This window comes from Bos grunniens, chromosome 8 (genome assembly GCF_055505025.1).
Source record: "Bos grunniens cultivar Pamir isolate PY7600 chromosome 8, Bosgru_T2T1.0, whole genome shotgun sequence".
Lineage (NCBI taxonomy): Eukaryota > Metazoa > Chordata > Mammalia > Artiodactyla > Bovidae > Bos > Bos grunniens.
This window is the reverse complement of record NC_141172.1, coordinates 71,151,012-71,167,228: the sequence shown is the minus strand read 5'-3', so window position 1 is coordinate 71,167,228 and position 16,217 is coordinate 71,151,012. Positions and strand designations below refer to the sequence as shown.

Here is a 16,217-nt window from a genome sequence, read left to right as displayed (position 1 = left end):
GACAAAGAATGTATCCAGGTCTGCTTGAATTCAAAGCCTGTACAATTTCCTTTGCTTCAAACTATTTTCATACTCTAGTCAGTTGTGACTTTTTGTAAAAGGTAATAGTCTATTTGAGGTGGGGAAAGCATCTTGTTGTTCCTATATTGAACAGTTTAGGGATTAAAAAACCTTGAAGGAGTAGAACGAGGGAAAACTACTTTGGAAATAGTATAGACATAGGATGATCAAGATCTGGATGGGAGCTGAGGCAGTGAAGTTTGAAAAGCAATGTTGAATTTAGATGAACTGACTGAAGGAATCAGAGACAATGGAGTGTTTGAGAACATGGAAGGTTGGTGGATGTGGGTAGAAAGCAAATTGGTGTTGCAATTAGGGGACCCCAATTTTGATTTTACCACTGACTTGAATTTTGGCTCTAGAATTTAACACATATATGTCTTTTTTCTAATAAAAATAGTTGCGAAATGTTTTGATAGCTAATCTTTCAGTGTTAAAATAATAAAATGCAATAATGCATGGGAAGATTTAAAACTCTATGCTATTTCATAGAAATTACTAAAATATATGTCTGCTTGCATTGTGTTTTATGACTCCAACTATCAGAACACTAGTCAACTGTGGTTTTACTCAATGTGTCTCTACTACTTCAGTAGGAACAAATATTCAAGGAACCCATTGGGTCAATTGAGAGTAAAAGCCGAATATCCAAGATTTCCAAGAGCCCCTAAGTAGTAACAGACTCAGTTAGCACACTTTCGATATGTTAACTGGTTGTTGGTGAGGATAACATTAGAAGTAAAGGCACTTACTTGTTTTTTTTCAAGTAAAGCACTGCGATTTTTCCATTAACCGTCATTTCATACTTCAATTCAGTTTCAAAATTTTCCTGCAAAAATACACAAACATTTATTGGTAATTAAAAACATACATACACATATTCATTTGGCTATGTTCATCACTGGAAACAATGCCTGCTTTCTTTCTCCAGTAATTGCTGTAATCCCAAATGTCTACTTCTGTCATTTTTAACAAATCAAACGACTGCCAACTGAATAGACAAATTATCTGAGATCTTTATGCCAAGCCATCTATCCATCCATCCAGTTGCTCATTCTACAAAGACTGAGTGCCGGTTACATGCCAGACACCGTTTAATTCTGGAAATGGGCTTCGAAGCAGGGAAAAATGGTACCTACTATCAGAAAACTTATAGCCTTGTGAAAAAGACACAATAAAAGTGAGTTGCCTGTGATAAGAGGCATAAATATGGAAGCAGGGTAGGATGTCTGATATCTTAAGGGCAGGAAAGGCTTTCCTGAGGAAATAAGGAAAGCTAAGATATGAATTGAACAGGTGATGCAGCATGGGGAAGTGGTTTGAGAAGAAAAACTAGTATGCACACAGACCCAAAGACCTGCAAGCCTCTCACTAACATCTTTTTTTGATAGTGCTGTGTCTTTGTTGCTGGGCACACTTTCTCTAGTTGTGGTTAGTGGGGGCTACTCTTCATTGCTGTGCACAAGATTCTCATCGGGGTGATTTCTCTTGTTGAGGAGCATGGGCTCCGTGGCACCCAGGCTTCAGTAGTTGCAGCCCAAGGGCTCTGGAGAATGGGATCAGTAGTGGTGGTGCACGTGGCATGCGGAACCATCCCAACCAGGGATAGAACCCCTATCTCCTGCATTGGTAGGCAGATTCTTATTACCGTACCACCAAGGAAGTCCTCACTAATGTGGTCTCTAGGTCTTCTCAAGGCTAAGTGGAGGGCAGAATATGGGGAAAATAACACAAATTTGTACCTGAAGGCAGGAAGAGGTCATTGGGAAGAAAATACAGTCTCAGGTGTTCAGAAAGAGAAGACAATGTCACTTCTAGTACACTGTGTAGAAAAGAACTATTTTAAGTTTAGATTTATATATACAGGAGGAGACAGGTCTCTATCGAAGGATTTAAAGCAGGATTATAAGCCATGGTGGCACATAATATCTACCAATTCTCTGGGAAGTGCCAGGACATTGTTATTATTAAAGAGATCCAATATGGCAGACCAAATGCAATGGAGCACCACTTATGAGCTGAGTGCTGTTTCCACTGCTGTGTTGCATTTAAGGTCAAGCTTTCCTGTCTCCTCCCTGTCCTGAGAAAGGGAATAGGACCTGAGCTCATCGAAGGACAACAGAAAGTTAGAGCCATCTAGACCTCCCTGGTGGTGAAGTGGATAAGAATCCACCTGCCAATGCAGGGGACTCGGGTTCGATCCCTGCCCTGAGAAGATTCCATATGCCGCAGCTGCAACTATGCCTGTGAGTCACAGCTACTGAGCCCATGATGTCACAACTACTGAAGCTCACAAGCCTTATAGCCCATGCTCTACAACAAGAGAAGCTACTGCAATGAGAAGCCTGTGCACTGCAACAAAGACCATGCACAGCCAAAATAATAATAATAAATAAAATAAAAGTTTTTTTACAAAAAGAAAGAGCCATCCATTCAAAATATTGTACAGGGATTTGCCATCTCCAAGGTCAGTTATTTCAGCCCAAATTTCCTTTAAGTGATCAGCTTTTGAAGGCTCATCTGGTGTTAAAAATCCAGGACTATAAATATCCTACACTGTGGGTCTAAATGTGGGGAAGATGTTGTAATTGAGTTCATTTTCATGAATAACAGGAGCTGCAAAAAGCCTGAAGGTTGAAAACAAATGTCATGGGGAATTATTGTCACAACTTTTTGTTCAGGTTTAAGGAAGGCCAGATAGAATGAAAATATCAGGAGAATACTAGATTTGACCTTCCATACAGAAGAGCCTTCCCAATATCTATTTTCTGTCATGAAGGTTTGTGGTGGATAGTGAGCTAAAATATTGGGTTGACCAAAATGTTTGTTTGGGTTTTTCTGATATAAACCCAAAAGAACTTTTTGGTTAACCCAATATTAGTTGGAGGTTATTTCAGAAAAGATAATTGTGGAATGGAAGTTTTAGCTGATATTAGCATAAAGGGTATGGATGAAAGGAAACAGCAAAGAAGAAAACCAGAGACTATGAGAAAGAGGGCTTCCCTGGTGGTTCAGTGGTAAAGAATCACCTGCCAATGCAGAAGACACAGTAGACAAGGGTTTGATCCCTGGGTCAGGAAGATCCCCTAGAGAAGGATATGGCACCCACTCCATTTTCTTGCCTGGAAAATCCCACGGACAGAGGAGCCTGATGGGCTACCAACCACGGGGTGGCAAAAAGTCAGACATGACTGAGTGACTGAGCACTGTAGAGTGAGGACTGGGTAACCTTACAGCTGCACTTCTCAAGTAGAAGTTCATGGTGAAGGACAATGCCTGCTAGTAAGAAGTGTGTCTTATTTCTCATCTATCTAGGCTTTGAATTAGGGGTTGGGAGAGGAAATTGGTACCTTGATTTGGAGAGATTCTACTAGAAAGAAATGACTTGGAGCCCACTGAGTAAGATTAGCTGGGCACAGGGATATATAAATAAAATTTCCCTCTAGGAAACACCATGGGTAAGGACTACTGGGTGGATTGGGAAGGTCATAGTTCTGGATGCTTCTGGGATGGAAGCAGAACCAGATAATGGCAAGCGATCACACCAAGGAAACCGCAGAAGTCCAGGGAGTTTCTTAATTCTAATGGCACAATTGTGATCATAACATATGGTAATCTAAGCTCTAGAAACCCTGTTGGACCAAGGTAAGGTCTGAAATTGTTTGCACTATAGGGAGGCACTGTGGTGCTGGGCTTCCCCGTGTGGCTCAGTTTGTAAAGAATCCACCTGCAATACGGGAGACCTGAGTTCAATCCCAGTAGGGAAGATCCCCTGGGGGAGGGCATGGCAACCCACTCCAGTACCCTTGCCTGAAGAATCCCCATGGACAGAAGAGCCTGGCAGGCTAAAGGCCATGGGGTCACAAAGAGTCAGACACGACTGAGTGACTAAGCACGGCACACATTGTGGTGCCAGATATTCTACTTTGTGTCATAGGCTGACAGCAAGATGGTTTTGGCCTCTAAGGAAGTGTGTGATCTGAAGGCAGAATTCTAGGAAGAATAGTGATCAACTTTAGAATGTAAGTTTCAACATCAGGGACCTTGACTAAGTATTTGCTGAATATGCATCTATGCAGGTATACAGGAAATGTATTCCACTTATACTCATTCATTCATCTATTTGTTTACTTTTTTATTTGCTCACTTATCCCACAAAAGCTTATTCACGCCTCTTTATGCCATGTATGTAACATACAATCAAGAATACAATCATGAATAAAATCTTTCAAATTCTACCTTGGCTATTAGTGCCTCCTCCAGAAAAGTTTTCAAAGGATTACTTCATTTCAGCTCAAATCTTAAGTGACTTGGACAAGTGTGATGAAGTCAGAGAGATGGGGCCATGTTCTTGGCACACCTGACAGGTAATGCTTGTGCCTTACTGCTCTGGTCCAGCAGGGGGCACAGTTGTATAAGTACAAGAGTCCTCTATCTTGCCTTAAGTGAGCTCAGTTGATCTGACTCTTTGCAAAGCCACAGACCGTAGCCCATGAGGCCCCTCTGTCTGTGATACTTTCCTGGCAAGAATACTGTAATTGGGTTGCCATCTCCTCCTCCAGGGGATTTTTTTGACACGGGGATTAAGCCCACATCTCCTGTGTCTCCTGCACTGCAGGCAGATTGCCTTGAGAAATGATCAATTCAGATTGAGATCTATGTAGGTCCCCTAGGTCAGGCATTAGAAATTCTCAAAGTTTCAAGTAATTGCTAATTAATTATTTGCACGAGGAAGACCAAAAGTTTCAATACAGAAATCACCAAGATCATTTCCAAGAACTTGGTTTCCACCTCAAAATACTCAGTAAGAAAGGTAGCTGGCATTTTTAAGATACTGCCAGAGAGCTTTTGAAGAAAGTAATATTGACACAGAAGCCAATACATATGGGTCCTATATAAATTTAGCAGAAACATTTTGTTGAGAGACTATTATTTTGGGAAAGAGAGTCTTCTCTGACTTTAGTTGTTATACATGTGTTTGTGTCAGAAAGAATAACCTGTGAGGAACTTTGTCCAGTTGGGGAATATGAACTTCCAGTGAGTTTCATCTTACAGAGAGTGAGTGAGTGAGTGAAGTTGCTCAGTCGTGTCTGACTCTTTGCGATCCCATGGACTATAGCCTACTAGGCTCCTCTGTCCATGGGATTTTCCAGGCAATAGTACTGGAGTGGATTGCCATTTCCTTCTCCAGGGGATCTTCCCGACCCAGGGATCGAACCTGGCTCTCCCGCATTGTAGACAGACGCTTTACCGTCTGAGCCACGAAGGAAGTCTTCCAGTGAGTTTCATCTTACAGTAGGTAGATGTAAAAGTTATTTCCATCTCATATATTTGTATTTTCCTGGCTCTCAGCAAAAGAATTGCAGGTGTAGGTAATTAGAAAGTTGCTGTGGAGTGAATCATCATGTTTCAGCTTCTGTCTTTTGACTGAGAATGTGTGTTTTGTCAAGTGGTAAGAATTCTACGAACTTTAATAACCACTTCTTTTGAAAAAAGCAGGGTAAATTTTGTGTTTAATTACAGTAATTAATCCTGATTTGCTACACATCTATGTATGCATTCACCCACAATATTTTATTTTTTTACTTCAATTTTAGTGTTCACAGTTTTGTTTGTATGTGGAGCCTGGCAGGGATCCATGGGGTCGCAAGAGTTGGACACGACTTACTGACTAAACCACCATCACCATATATCTAAAGATGATGATAGATAGATGGAGATAAAAAATACTGTATAAAATTCTTTAAAAGTAACAGAATGAATTATTAATTGCCATAAGTAATTAAAGTTTGCTCTCTATGTGACCTTGGATAGTTTGTTTCAACTGTCAGAATTTTAGCATCAAAATAAAGCTAATAATAGGATGTTGGGTTATCATGAAGATTAAAAAAAATAATATTGGTCAAAAACATACACAAATGTGTATATGTCTATCTACAAAAAATGTATATACTTATATATGAAATATATTTATATGTATATATGAACGTGAAAGTGAAGTCATTCAGTCATGTCCGACTCTTTGTGACCCCATGGACTGTAGTCTACCAGGTTTCTGAGTCCATGGGATTTTCCAGGCAAGAGAACTGGAGTGGGTTGCCATTTCCTTCTAAAGGGGGTCTTCCTGACCCAGAGATTGAACCCGGGTATCCCGCATTGCAAGTAGATGCTTTACCCTCTGAGCAACCAGGGAAGTGTGTATATCCATATCTGACTGTTTGCAACCCCATGGACTAAAGCCCACCAAGCTCTTCTGTCCATGGAATTTGCCAGGCAAAAATACTAGAGCGGGGTGCCATTTCCTCCTCCAGGGATCTTCCCAACCCAGGGCTAGAACCAGAGTCTCCTGCATTGGCAGGTGGATTCTTTACCTCTGAAACACCAGGGAAGCCCATATATGTGTGTGCGCATATATATTCAAAATTCTTTATTAAATAAAAAGTTGTACCTGTTGACCTGGATCCTTGACCTCTCTTTTATGTCGTGGATGAAGTCTTTTGGGATAAACCACTTCATAGTTTTGTACTCCTGGAAGCTCTTTTATAGAATTTACTGAGAAAAAAAAGAGTTGGAGAAGATTCAGCTAAGTAGAACTAACACAGGCTACTAGGTAATGGCCTTCCTGATGGCATTGCTAATGAATGATGCCACAGGCAGGGGCTTTAACTGAGTTATATGAGAGAGTTATACAGGTGCCAACCTCAGAAACAACCAACAAAAGCAGAAACCCGCTCTTTCTCTCATATCTTTAACCTATATCTTCAGAAATTTTTTCCACTGAAAGTTTACCAGAGCTTCTCAGCTTGGTGAATATATTTCTTTGGAATGTCCCCACTTCTCTTTGCCTCTAGGATCCCCTAGAGGAATGAAGCCAACAGTACAGACAAAACCAGGACAGGAGAGAATGAATCAAACTAATCATCCAGAAAGTTAATCAGTGTCAGAATGATCAAATTGAAGCACTCTGAAACTACACAGTGTTATAAAAATTAAATAATGAATGGATGCCACTTCAGATTCAAGTATATTTCTGTTGGGTTTTTCAACAGCAATATTTTTCACTAGGGAAAGAAACTGAATCAGTAGGAAAAGTCTCCAGTACCAGCTCCATAGATTGGGCTCACTTTTGCAGTACAAACAAACCTTCATGTTTTTGCATACAAATACCAAAAAAGCAGAGTAATATATTATTTATATCACGTTCAAAAAAGAGGTTCACAGAATGGGGTGATAGAAGTCAGATGAGTGTCACCTTGGGAGGGAATAAGTGACTGAGGGGGGCTTGAGGCAGGCTTCCAGGACAAGGTCAATCTCCCATCTTGGTTTGGGCAGGGAATATACATGCATGTTCACTTTGGAGAAATTAATGGGGCTTTAGATTTGTGTAGTTTACTTCATACATGTCATACTTCAGCAAAAAATTTACAGAGACAGCTACACTGAGATGGGCATATCTCGGTGTTTGTCAGCAATTCCAACGTTGGGCAATGTACTCGGTTGCTGAGGCTGTGAAGAAAGGTGTTCTCCAGACATTGCTGGCGGGGATACTACGTCACGACCTCACGGAGTACAATTTGGTGCTGTTACAGCTTGAGTTGCATCCTCTCAGAATTCATATGTTGAAGCCCTAGTCTCCAGTACCGCAGAACTTACTGTTTCAGAAATGGAACCTTTAAATGGGCAATTAAGCTAACGTGTGGCCATTAGAGTGCATCCAAATCTAACCTGAGTGGTGTCCTTGAAAGAAGAGGAAGTAGGACACACACATGTGGATACACAGAGGAGAGCCCATGAGGACACAGTTGGAAGGCAGCCATCTGGAAGTTAAGGGGAGAGACCTCCGGAGATGCCGAACCTGTAGAAACTGATCCTGGACTTTCAGCCTCCAGACTGTGAGAAAATAAACTTCTTTTGTTTAAACCAAAAAAAAAAAGGAAATTGGAGAAGCAGACAATTAGAACACTAGCACTGGTCAGGAAGGAAAATTTTTGAGCCTGCAGTTATGTTGAAAGAGAATTGGAAAGCTTCAATTTTCTATCTGCATCTTGAGATCTCATATCAATGTTGCTTCTAGAAGTTTTCTTTCTTTTTTTTTTTTTTTTTTTTTAGAGAAATTCAGATTTCCCAAAGCTAACACAAAATTTTCTATTTTCTTTTTTATTTGCCCACATGGTTCAGCATAGAATGTAGGTACAGGGAAATCAAGGTATACAACTTGGTTTGAAACTTCTGGCCAACCCAGAAGTTAGGTCCTAACTGTGACTTCGAAGGCTTTAAATGACTAGAGGGTATTCTTAGCTTATTAAAATAGGTAAACCTAGGGCCTTCCCTGGTGATCCAGTGGTTAAGAATCAGCCTGCCAATGCAGGAGACAAGGGAACTAAGACCACACGTGTTGGGAAAAAAACCCAAGGCAGCCAGAAATTTAAAAATTATAATAATAAAAATAAATAAATAAAAATAGGCAAACCTAAATGCTATGATAATACAAATTTATGTGACTGTGGCTGATCTTATAGCAAAGAAAACAGTATTTTTCATTAATCAACTTGCATGAGTGTACACCTATCCCAATGGTGCTCCAGAGAAGAAAAGTGTTTATTTTTTCAAAGTTTCTTCAGAAACTAAAGTAGAAACTTTCCAAAATTGCCTAGTGATGTTGATTTTGTTTTATCATTTTAGGGTGTTTTTCATTCATCTGACCATTCTTAGAGCCATTTGCATTTAACTCTGAAGGATAGGAAAAATGATTAAATTGGCAAAGAGCTCATTGGGTTCAAAATGGAGTGCTTAAGTAATGAAATGGCTTTTCTTTCACCAACTCAAGATTTACCCTTAAAAACATTCCCAAAACACTTAAAACTATGACATCAACACTTACCTTAACTTTGGATTTAGTTTGGGTTTTTTAATTGTTCAGAAAAAGTGGTCAAATTAAATGATCTCTAAGGACAGTTCAAGCAGTCTGGGCATCTTTTATTTTTATTTAGTTAATTTTTGGTAAAGGAAAATAATAGCATTAGTTTTAAAAGTTCATAACTGAAGTTCAAAATCTTAGAGGAATATTAAAGCAGTCATTTTCTTTCCATCTAGTGAAAATTGTCATTGTTGCTGTTGTGCAATCCCTCAGTCGCTAAGTTGTATCCAACTTTTTGTGACCCCATGGACTGCATAACACCAGGCTTCCTTGCTCTTCGTCACCTCCCAGAGCTTGCTCAAGTTCATATCCATTGAGTCAGTGATGCCATCCAACCATCTTGTCCTCTGTTGTCCCCTTCTCCTCCTGCCTTCAATCTTTCCCAGCATCAGGGTCATTTCTAATGAGTTGGCTCTTCACATCAGGTGGCCAAAGTACTGACCACTTCAGCATCAGTCCTTCCAATGAATATTCAGAACTTATTTCCTTTAGGACTGATCTCCTTGAAGGTTTGATTTCCTTGCAGTCCAAGGGACTCTCGAGAGTCTTCTCCAACACCACAGTTCAAAAGCATCAATTCTCTGGCAATCATCCTTCTTTATGGTCCAGTTTTCACATCCATACATGACTACTGGAAAAACCATAGCTTTTACTATATGGACCTTTGTCAGCAAAGTAATGTCTCTGCTTTTTAATATGTTTGTTCCTTGGAAGAAAATCTATGACAAATCTAGGCAGCTTATTAAAAATCACAGACATTACTCTATCCAGAAATTAACTGATGGTAGCAACACAATTCGGAGAAGGCAATGGCACCCCACTCCAGTACTCTTGCCTGGAAAATCCCATGGATGGAGGAGCCTGGTGGGCTGCAGTCCATAGGGTCACTAAGAGTCAGACATGACTGAGCGACTTCACTTTCACTTTTCACTTTCCTGCATTGGAGAAGGAAATGGCAACCCACTCCAGTGTTCTTGCCTGGAGAATCCCAGGGACAGCGGAGCCTGGTGGGCTGCCGTCTATGGGGTCACACAGAGTCGGACACGACTGAAGCGACTTAGCAGCAGCAGCAACACAATTCCCTACAGCTTCCCATTACTCTGTGTATAAATACACCAAAGGCACCCATGTGCTGTCTGGTGATTGTGTCCGATCAACACAATTAGTCCCATTAATGTGGAGCTCATGAAGCCATATATTCCACCAGTGCTGCAACCAGAGTAACTCTTCTAAAAATGCTGCATGAAAAATGGCTTTCATTCATAATACACATTATTCTGATGGGGAATATTAGTCCAAGCTGCCCTCAGGTCATAAAAAAATAACTATTCAACTAATTCTTTTTATAAAAGCAGAGGGTGATAACACTCACATGCTCCCCACCAGAGGTGGTGAGTGGAAACAGGCAAATCCACCCAGCACAAGTTTTCTCTGATGTCCACATTGATCTCCATGCACCCAGTTCGTAATCCAAATTCTAACATTTCATGAAATCAGAAATCATCAACTGACTCTTTAATGTGAAGTCTAAATGTGTAAATCTGTGGAGAAATGTCTTTCCAACTCTTTGTTTGATGGCCAAACACTTCCAATGGACAACCAAATTAAATCAATGAATAAACTAAACTACCAGAGTTTTTCAAAAGCTTCCAGCAACCTCTTGTATTTTTTTCAGTTTGAAGTGAACAGATTTCTAGTTCTTAATGCTCTTACAACACTGGACATCTCTAAGGAAAACAGATAGAATTTCCCTTAATGGTCCTTCTTTTTCTGAAACCAAGAAGGCCCCTGAGAGAATGAGACTTGAGATATAACTAATTATGCAGCAGGAAAGAAGAGGCAATGGACCCAGATGTTATTTGGCTCATTCGTCCTTAAGTGTGATGGAGATACTGCAGTCTCCTCCCAGCTGAAGAACATCAGGCTAATTACTCTGAAGCCTGTGGAATGATCACATCTAACTGCCATCCAGGAATTCCACAAATCTGAGACAAAACACAATATGTTTCCATTAATTCATTTCAACACTTGCTTTTCTCTCTATCACAGAACTCACAAACTAGATTAGTTCTAACTAGCAGAACTGGATCAAAAAAGAAAATTGTTATTTGGGGTTGGGTTAGATCATTATTTACACTGTTTAATAGTTTTAGAAAAGTTAAATCTTTTATTTTTGGACTGTTAAACCCTTTTTATTTAGAAATAAATTCAAATGTATATGAGACTTGCAAGAATAGGAATAGTTCAAACAACATCCTTTGCCCAGATTTACCTGATTCACAGATTCACCCTTTTCAAAACATGCTGATGAGTGAGAAATAAAGTATTCTTGTAAGCCACCAATATTTTGAGGTTGTTCTTACTGAAAATTTTGCATATTCTCAGTCTCTCACGTATATACATATGTTATATACATGTGTGTGTATATATACATATACATACAATTTTTTCTAACCATTTGAGGATGAGTAGTTACATTCGGAGAAGGCGATGGCACCCCACTCCAGTACTCTTGCCTGGAAAATCCCATGGACGGAGGAGCCTGGTAGACTGCAGTCTTGGGGTCGCTAAGAGTCGGACACGACTGAGTGACTTCACTTTCACTTTTCACTTTCCTGCATTGGAGAAGGAAATGGCAACCCACTCCAGCGTTCTTGCCTGGAGAATCCCAGGGACAGGGGAGCCTAGTGGGCTGCCGTCTATGGGGTCGCACAGAGTCGGACACGACTGAAGCGACTTAGCAGCAGCAGCAGCAGTTACATTAGATACACCATGATTCTTTATTCCTACAAACTTCAATATTTCCTAAGAATAAGAATATTCTCTTATACCACCATAGCCAAACAATCAAATTTTTAAAACTTAACACTGACCCAACACTTTATCATCTATATTTCAATTTTGTCAATTGACCCAGCAATATCCTTTTTGGTATTTTATTCATTCCATTGCAGGGTCCAGTCGAGGATCAGGTATTTTATTTAGTTTTCACATCTCTCTACCTTTTTTAATCTAGAATTTTCCCTCCCTTCCTTCTTCCTTCCTGTTTCTGTCTCTCTTTCACTCCCTCTCTCTGTCTTTACTTGTGTGTGTGCTAAGTCACTTCAGTCATGTCTGACTCTTTTCCACACTATAGACTGTAGCCCGCCAGGCTCCTCTATCCATGGGATTCTCCAGCAAGAATATTGAAATGGACTGCCACAGCCTCCTCCAGGGGATCTTCCCAACCCAGGGATCGAAGCCCTGTCTTGTCTCCTACATTGGCAGGTTGGTTCTTTACCACTGGCACTTCTTTTCTGTCTATAGAAAAGTTAAATCTTGTTTACAAGATTAATAAAACAGACATTAATCTGGAAGTCTACTTTATTTTTTAATATGCATGGGGCATTTTGGAGTTTAGCCCTTTTGTATGTAATACTGATATTTTCTTTTTTTTTCAAAGATACTGTTTAAAGAAGTATCTTTCCAAACTAAACACATGATGTTAAGCCCTGAATTAGGGTTTATGCAATGACATTGACTTAAGTTCTGGAATTCTCTGTAGCCCATCAAACTATCTGATGATTTTAAACTTTATGTAATAAAAAATGTACAGACACTAAAGGAAAAAACACATCCTAATTAGGTCTATAATTTTGGTTATTAAGATTAAATTACAGATATTCTTTTCGGTCTTCTAGTTACCTGATGAAAGCGATAAGAAATTGCTAATGTGAAGTAAAATGATTTCAAAAGGTACTGTATTCCCTGGGTTTTCTCCTGAAATAAAGACCTTTCTCCTTGGTCTCAATTCTTCACCCCCAAGCACCTGCCACATTCTTTAAATTTTTTCCCCCTTTCCACAAGGAAATCTCTTAAGTTATTTTTCTTGAGAGATTGTAAAGCTCAATACAAACAGTTGGCCTGATTTTACTTCATTTTTTAAACTTCACATATTTAAGAACTGGGCAAAAGTATGCTGGGAGTGGCTCTTGTTTATTCTCTGGGTGATGAGAAACAAACAAATGAACAAACAAGCAAAAGGAGATGGGAAAATGAAAATTGTTTTACTTCTTACATTTGGCTGGAAAAGAAATTAATATGGGAATGATATCAGGATATTTCAGTGACCATAGAAACACTCTTGAAAATACACATTGGAAGGTAAGAAGAGAGGGAGCTTTCTGTCCCAGATGGAAGATGGGGTCAGGGGAGCTTTCTGTAAGGACTCTCCTCCCCATCCTCACAAAAGCCACTTCAGAACCTTGGTCCCCCACCACCAAGCATTCAGAGATATCATACTTTTAGACACAACTTCTAAAAATATTGTGTCTCTTGGGGCAATTGTTGTGAATGCAAAGATAGGGGAAGAGAATCAGTTGGGATGCCCAGTTTCATCAAAAAGGCTATAATGTGGGTGGCACCGAGTGTCAACTATTCTGTTCATGGATCCAGATTGATCTTTATGCTGTTGGATAAGGCTAGTACACAAACAATTCTTATGTTTCAACCAAGCAAAGGGCCCCAGAGGGTTTTTAGTGATTGTATTTTCAGAAAATGTGGGAAAAGAAGGTGTCTAGTAAGTTTGATTTTTAAAAAATAGGAATTTTAAGTCAATAATTTAAATATCTAGCACAATTTTTAAATTAATTTTTATTGGAGTATAGTTACTTTATAATGTGTTAGCTTCTGCTTCACAGCAAGGTGAATCAGCTATATGTATACATACATGCCTTCTTTTTAAAATTTCTTTCCTTTTTTTTTTTTTCTTGCCTAGCACTGTTCTATACTGTAGGATATAATGTAAAACCTTCCCAGGTCTAGAAAAGAAATCAGAAACCAGGGTAAAAGGAAAATAATTTTTAGTAACAAGTACTGAGTGGGTGCAAGGGGTAGGAGAGCTTTTCCCTTCCTAACTTCATCCTTCTTGTTGATAAGTTAGTCTCATTTCTAGGTCCCAACAAACATTCTAAAACCCAAGAAAACGTTTTCAGGAAAGGAGTCTCAGGCACTGAAGCTAATGTGCTGACTTCAGTAAGCTCTAGAGCTAGAAATAATCAAAGAAAGTATGTTATCCGATCTAACATACAAGGGCTTCCCAGGTGGCTCTAGTGGTAAATAATCTGCCTGTCAATGCCAGATATGTAAGAGACTTGGGCTCGACCCCTGGGTTGGGAAGACCCCCTGGAAGAGGGCACGACAACTCATTCCAGTTATTTTGCCTGGAGAATCTCATGGACTGAAGCAACTTAACATGCACGCACATATATTTATAAATATATTTATTTGGCTGTGCTAGGTCCTATTTGCAGCACTCAGAATTTGCAGCATCCCCAATTCTTACTTTTAGCATGTGGGATCCAGTTCCCTGACCAGGGTCCCCTGCATTGAGAGTGCAGAGTCTTAGCCACTGCACTGCCAGTGAAGTCCCTATTTTTTAATTCTTAAACTAAAAATTGTTGCTTGCCATCTAGCATGACAAGAATGAAGTCACTAGCCATTGTAGTAACTGATCTTTAATACACAGCCTGAAACAAGAGTTCAGGGCAAAGATGAGAAATGAGACACTTGGCTCTGGGAGAAACTAGCAGAACCGACCTTCAGACAGTTAGATACTTTTAGGGGAAGATATTATAAGCCCAATTTCTTGCATTTTCCCATATCTAGAAAAGCACTAAAATCATTGTTGATTGAAAAAAAGGCACAATATGAAATTTGTGAATGAAGCTTTATTTGTGCCTATTTTTCAATCAACAAATGTTTGATCTAACCAGAAAAATGGAAGTGAATGATCAACTTAAGCTTAATGGCAGCATTGTTTTATTAAGTAATATCACAGTGCTTTATAAATATGAAATGTTTATTTCTAATGCATCATATTTATTTCTAATTCAATGTATTTACTATCACCAATAATGAGAGGACTAAATATAAAAAGGGGTAAGAAGGCAAGAGGAGAAGGGGCGACAGAGAATGAGATGATTGGATGCCATCACTGACTCAATGGACATGAGTTGGAGCAAATGCTGGGAGATGGTGAAGGACAGGAAAGCCTGACCTGCTGCAGTCCATGTGGTCACAAAGAGTCGGGGACATGACTGAGCAACTGAACAACAAATACAAAAATGTGATCGAAATGAAAAGAGTCAAACTGGCCCCAACAATAATAACGGATACTTTCTGAAGCCTCCTGCACTGTAATAACCAGTCAAATCTGTCTCATCTTAACTACTCTAAAAATGACAAGGTTGATTTTGAGGCCTTCCATTCTTTAACTCAAAGATCATATTCATTGGTTAAATGATGGTGAATGAAATCTCCCCTCTGACTTTCCTATTCTCAGATTAGATGTGTAAATAGTGATCAAAAAGTCCCCTTGCTTCTCCTTTATACTATTTATATCAGTCAGAGCCCCCCAAAACAACAGATTAAGCCTGCCAAACTGGTTAGTAAAGCTGGTGAAAAAAAACTGTTGGGAGAAGATGAAAAGCAAGCAGGTATTTAACAGAATCTGTAAAGGAGTTAAACGCCTACCTGGACATGGAGCAAGGAGTAAGGTGGCCATCAGAAGAAGCTGTTGCCACATTCTGGGTGCTCCCAGGAGCCTGGTATCCACTCTCTTCACTCAAGCAGACTGCCCTCCTGGTCTGCCCCTTCCTCCTTTCAAGTGAGACAGACTGAAACCCCAGGGTTCATTCTTGTCTCTGGTTCAGGAAGTGTTTACTAAAGGTGTTGCACAACCTTGGAGCTGTGGTCCTGTGACAATGGCACAGCAGGCGGAAGTTCTGGCTGCTGCCTGGCTCCAAGGTCCCTTTATCCTATGCTATTGTTTCTCTGTCCTTCCCCATGTTCCCCACTTAAAAGTAGTCCCTGTCCAGTAAAATTCTATATTCCCAGAAGCCACCAGGAGAATGGCTTCAATGTAGCTTGACAAATATGTGTATTTATTATCTGTATAAGAAATATACTTGTATGTACAGTCTGCTGCTGCTGCTGCTAAGTCACTTCAGTCGTGTGCGATTCTGTGCGACCCCATAGACGGCAGCCCACCAGGCTCCCCCGTTCCTGGGATTCTCCAAGCAAGAACATTGGAGTGGGTTGCCATTTCCTTCTCCAATGCAGGAAAGTGGAAAGTGAAAAATGAAAGTGAAGTCACTCAGTCGTGTCCGACTCTTCACGACCCCATGGACTGCAGCCCACCAGGCTCCTCCGTCCATGGGATTTTCCAGGCAAGAGTGCTGGAGTGGGGTGCCATTGCCTT

General features: G+C 40.0%; 1 protein-coding gene across 5 annotated transcripts in view; it reads right to left on the bottom strand.

Moving 5' to 3' along the window:
* The window catches only part of ADAM28 (ADAM metallopeptidase domain 28), an 81,565-nt gene extending 65,940 nt beyond the window's left edge, over nucleotides 1-15,625 (bottom strand). For 4 of the 5 annotated variants that reach the window (XM_086414403.1, XM_086414404.1, XM_086414405.1 and 1 more), the window contains exons 1-3: nucleotides 15,491-15,625; nucleotides 6,509-6,612; nucleotides 813-889 (exon numbers count right to left, since the gene is read on the bottom strand). In XM_086414403.1, coding sequence (XP_086270529.1) covers nucleotides 813-889; nucleotides 6,509-6,612; nucleotides 15,491-15,542 — 233 coding nt within the window. In that variant the 5' untranslated portion in view covers nucleotides 15,543-15,625. The remainder of the gene's footprint in view (nucleotides 1-812; nucleotides 890-6,508; nucleotides 6,613-15,490) is intronic. The other variant, XM_086414406.1, reaches the window with a different exon arrangement.
* Nucleotides 15,626-16,217: the final 592 nt, after the last annotated feature.